Source organism: Fringilla coelebs (genome assembly GCF_963513975.1).
Source record: "Fringilla coelebs genome assembly, chromosome: 3".
NCBI lineage: Eukaryota > Metazoa > Chordata > Aves > Passeriformes > Fringillidae > Fringilla > Fringilla coelebs.
In genome coordinates, this window is record NC_140030.1 from 56,937,967 (window position 1) to 56,942,054 (window position 4,088).

The window sequence follows — 4,088 nt, forward strand, 5'->3', positions numbered from 1 at the left end:
CCCTCCCCTGGGCTGGATCCGCCTCTCTTATCCCCCAGATAAATTACTAGTGTCCTCACTAAATTCCTCGGCTTTCTCTCTCTCCCTCTCTCTCTCCCTCTCTCACACAAACTCACTCCCTCCCTCAAACACAGGCAAAGCGGGGTTGGGGGGCGGGAGGGCGGGGATCCTCTCTGGACTGGTATTGTGCCTTAGTCCTGGGCGGGGAGCGAAGGGAAGGAAAATACTGGCGCCCCTTCTCTCCTACGCCGCCTTGAAATAGATTTGAGGAGCTGCCCTTCTTCCCCCCTCCCCCCTTTCCCGCTGGTCGTTTGGCACCTTCCAGACCATGTCCACTGGGTCCCTCAGTGATGTGGAAGATCTGCAGGAGGTGGAGATGTTGGAGTGCGATGGCCTGAAAATGGATACTAACAAAGAGTTTGGGGCGTCCACCGAGAGCAACGAGGAGGGATCCAATGGCGAGAATGGCTCCCCTCAGAAGGGGAGAGGGGCCTCGGGCAAGAGGAAAAAAGCTCCCCCCAAGAAGAGCCCTTTAAATGGAGTGAGCCAGGAGGGAAAGCAGGTACAAAGAAATGCTGCCAACGCCAGGGAGAGGGCAAGGATGAGGGTCCTTAGCAAAGCCTTCTCCAGGCTTAAGACCACCCTACCCTGGGTGCCCCCAGACACCAAACTTTCCAAACTGGACACCTTGAGGTTGGCCTCCAGCTACATTGCTCACCTGAGACAGATCCTGGCCAATGACAAGTATGAGAACGGCTACATCCACCCAGTCAACTTGGTAAGTCAGAGTCCGCCGAGGACAGACACTCCGTGCGTGTGCATGGGGAGAGGTGGGCGAGGAGCTGGCATGGGGCACGTGCAGGGACAAAACTTTGCTGCGCTTCTCACAGAAAGCCTGGTGCCACTGGGGTGGAAAGCGGTACTGTACACGGGGACAGGCTCCCAGCTGCCCTGCTGCCCTGTGCCCTGAGCACCAAGCCTCCTAGGCCCCCTCTGCTGCTCCTAGCAATCCCTTCCAGGAGACAGGCAGCCATGCTGACCACAAATAAGCAGGGGCAGGCTTTACACTTTGCTGCCCCAGAAATCATTGAGAAACCACAGAGGCTTTCTACCTGCAAGTGGGCAGGTACAGGAATTTGGGTAGAAAAGGGTGTGCTGGAGGAAGGACTCAGGATTTATTCTTATCCTGTGTCTCTACCCCAGTGTTTCCTGACACAATATTGTCCCCAAGCTCTAGCTTTATAAAGACAGGACTCCTGGGGTTCTGTGCTCAACCGCTCAGGTTTGCTGAGTCCAGAAAATTTCTCTTATACCTGTAAACTGGCACAGGAGAAATAAATACCAATGCAGACTCCCCAGAGGAGGTGTCTGCCCCAGGCACACTCCACAATGCCTCTCCCTGGGCTGTGTGGTGTCCCTCCTGCTGCTCCCACCACATAAAGTTTTCCTGAGCAGCCCTGGATCTCCCAACCATACCCGGCCGCCAGAAATATCCAGTTTCCAGCTCTAAAAATATATACAAATTATGTAAACCAGGGGTAAGCAAATCTGCCCGGGCTCTTTTTAGACATACAGCCTTTACACTGCCCACACGTGCAGACCCTGACTCATAAATGGATCACAGAGGGGAGCTGGGAAGGTTTCACTGAGGTCAGGCTCTGCCTTTTGAGCTCTGGACTCTGGGGGAAAATAGGTTACCCGCTGTGTCAGCTACTAAGGGCCTGGAAGATAATTTTTGATTAAAAACAAAATCCTCAGCGCAACAACTTAGGAAAAAAAAAATAAAACCAGCACCCAGTATAGATAAAACCTCCCTCCTCTTCCGCACCCGCACAGAGGCGCACCAAAACATGCTCCCAGAGCCGCGGGAGGCCAGGGAGAGCGGCCGGGAGCTGCCGGGGCCCCGAGCAGCTCCTGCGCCCGGGGTAGCGTGGTGAGGCGTGAGGAGGCTCCCGCGGGCCGGAGCCCCCACGCTGGTGTCGACCAAAGGCGAGGGGTGCCCGTGACGATTATGCCGGGGTCATACGAATGTGCCGGAGCCAGGCGGCTCCTTTCTCCCTCCTTTCGGCCGCGTATCAGACGGGCTTTGCCGCTCCGAGGACGCCCGGTGGGTACCCCCGGGCTGTGAGGCACAGCGGCATCAGCCGCCGGGGAAAGGCAAAAGGGTCCTTGCCGAAGCCAGCGGCAACCGCCCCGGCCTGAGCCCCGCTGAGCGCTGCCCGAAGTGGAGTCCGGTGGGGAATGCCGGGCTCGGTCCACCCGGACGCTCCCGAGCCGGACCCGCTGGCTATATGAGCGTTGCAATGTGCATTTCTCCGTGTGTAACCCCCTTCCCACTCGTGTCTTTTCCTGGCTACAGACTTGGCCTTTTATGGTAGCCGGCAAACCCGAGAGTGACCTGAAAGAAGTGGTGAACACAAACCGCTTGTGCGGCCCGACGGCATCCTGAGCCCCGCGGCCGGGCCAGCAGCGTCCGTCCCGGCGCGGCCGTGGAGCGGGCGGCGGGGCGGGCAGGGACCCGCCACGGCCCCGCCGCTGTCCCGGGCCCCGGGCAGAGCCACGGGGAGAGCCGCTCTCCCGGCGCAGAGGAGACCAAATATGCCCTAGCAAAGACTCCATCCACCCCGAGAGATCCTGACTCTATTTAACTTTATTAAATGCGTGTACAGTCGAGTGTCCTGCAACCACAGCCTTGCTGGTTCAAGAGCTACTAGAGAAAAGACAGAGATCAAACAAAACCTACCCCGTGTGTATCTTTTGTCTGAGACCTGTGAAATATGTAGATGCCTAGAAAAACTGACTTTGACAGTCATCTCTATGAAGTAATTCACCCTAAAGATATATAGATATATTTTCTTCAAGCAGATTCTGCTCTATTTCTGTGAATAAACCTTCCTTTCTACTGAACACGGAGCGGTGTTAAGTGTTCGTTTGAGACTCTCGGGCTCGGCGGGGGAAGGACTGAGCCTTCGCCGGCTCCGCCGCTCCACGAAGCGGCCGCGCTGCGGGGATCCCGCCTCTCCGCCCCGGGCCACTGGAGGTCTGCTTCCCAGGAGCTAAAGACCTGGAGCACTCCCCTGGGGGAGGGGGAGACTGGGTCCGCAGCTCGCCGCGGGAGCCCGGCCCGGCTCCGCAGCCCGGCGCCCGGGCGCTGCGGGAGCCGCCCCCGCCGCTCCGGCCGCTCCGCTCCGCGGGGACAGGAACAGTGAGCTATTGATGAAGTACAGTCGGTCCTCAGCGCCGGGAATTTTTAACTTAAACATCTCCTCTCTATCGATCAGCGCACCCGTGGGAGATGAGGCTGAGATAAACAGGAGTGCGGGGCGCTCCCCCTGCACCGGCAGCGGCCGCCGGCAGCTGATGCGCCAGATCCCACCGCGCTGTTTAATGTTTCAGGGTTATGACCGCACTGTTTACAAGATGTCTTCGGTTATTTATACTGTTATTATTAGCACAGGGGCTTTAAATTTCCGCCTCACTTGCTCTTTCAATACCAACCCTCGGTTCCGTTTGATACCTGGGTACTTTCTTGCCGAAAGCAGGAGAGGGGCGTCAGGGGCTGTAGGGCCGTCCCCCCGGACCAAGCCCTCCGTCCCCGCTAGTTGCGGGGGCCGGCCGCAGGGCCCGGGGCGCGGTCACAGGCAGCGCGGGGGCCACAGACCCTCCCGGGGGCTCCCTCCCCTGGGTGTCCCCCACAGGCCAGTGTTGAGCTGCCTCGGGCATCCGTGCAGCCTGGATTGTGTTAATTCTCATCCCCCACTTTCCCCCGAGATAACTGGGCGAGGTGGTGCGTCCTCCAGGCGACCCAAATTCACCAGTCAGGTTCATGCGTGGGCTAGGTTAGCTTTAATTAAAGCAACTCGCTGTGAACCGAGGGCTGTGCAAACATCCCAGCCTTCATTATGAAAAGGGCCAGGACATGCTGTATCATCCTAATGGTTGCGAAGGGGAGAGCTGTTTAATTTCACTTTTGCACAGCTTTATCCCCTTGCCATGCAATTAAGAGCAGACCTCTCTTAGTGCTGAGCCTAGCTGTGCACATCCTCACCGTTGCGGACAGGACTGCACCAGGTGAGACATGTACACAC

At 57.9% G+C, this 4,088-nt stretch overlaps 1 protein-coding gene across 1 annotated transcript; it reads left to right on the forward strand.

The window, feature by feature from the left end:
• The first annotated feature begins 219 nt into the window (after window positions 1–219).
• TCF21 (transcription factor 21) lies at window positions 220–2,865 on the forward strand. Its single transcript, XM_084203660.1, has 2 exons — window positions 220–778; window positions 2,360–2,865. The coding sequence occupies exons 1-2, from the start codon at window positions 329–331 to the stop codon at window positions 2,447–2,449; spliced, it is 540 nt and encodes a 179-aa protein (XP_084059786.1). The 5' UTR covers window positions 220–328; the 3' UTR covers window positions 2,450–2,865.
• The last annotated feature ends 1,223 nt before the right edge of the window (window positions 2,866–4,088 follow it).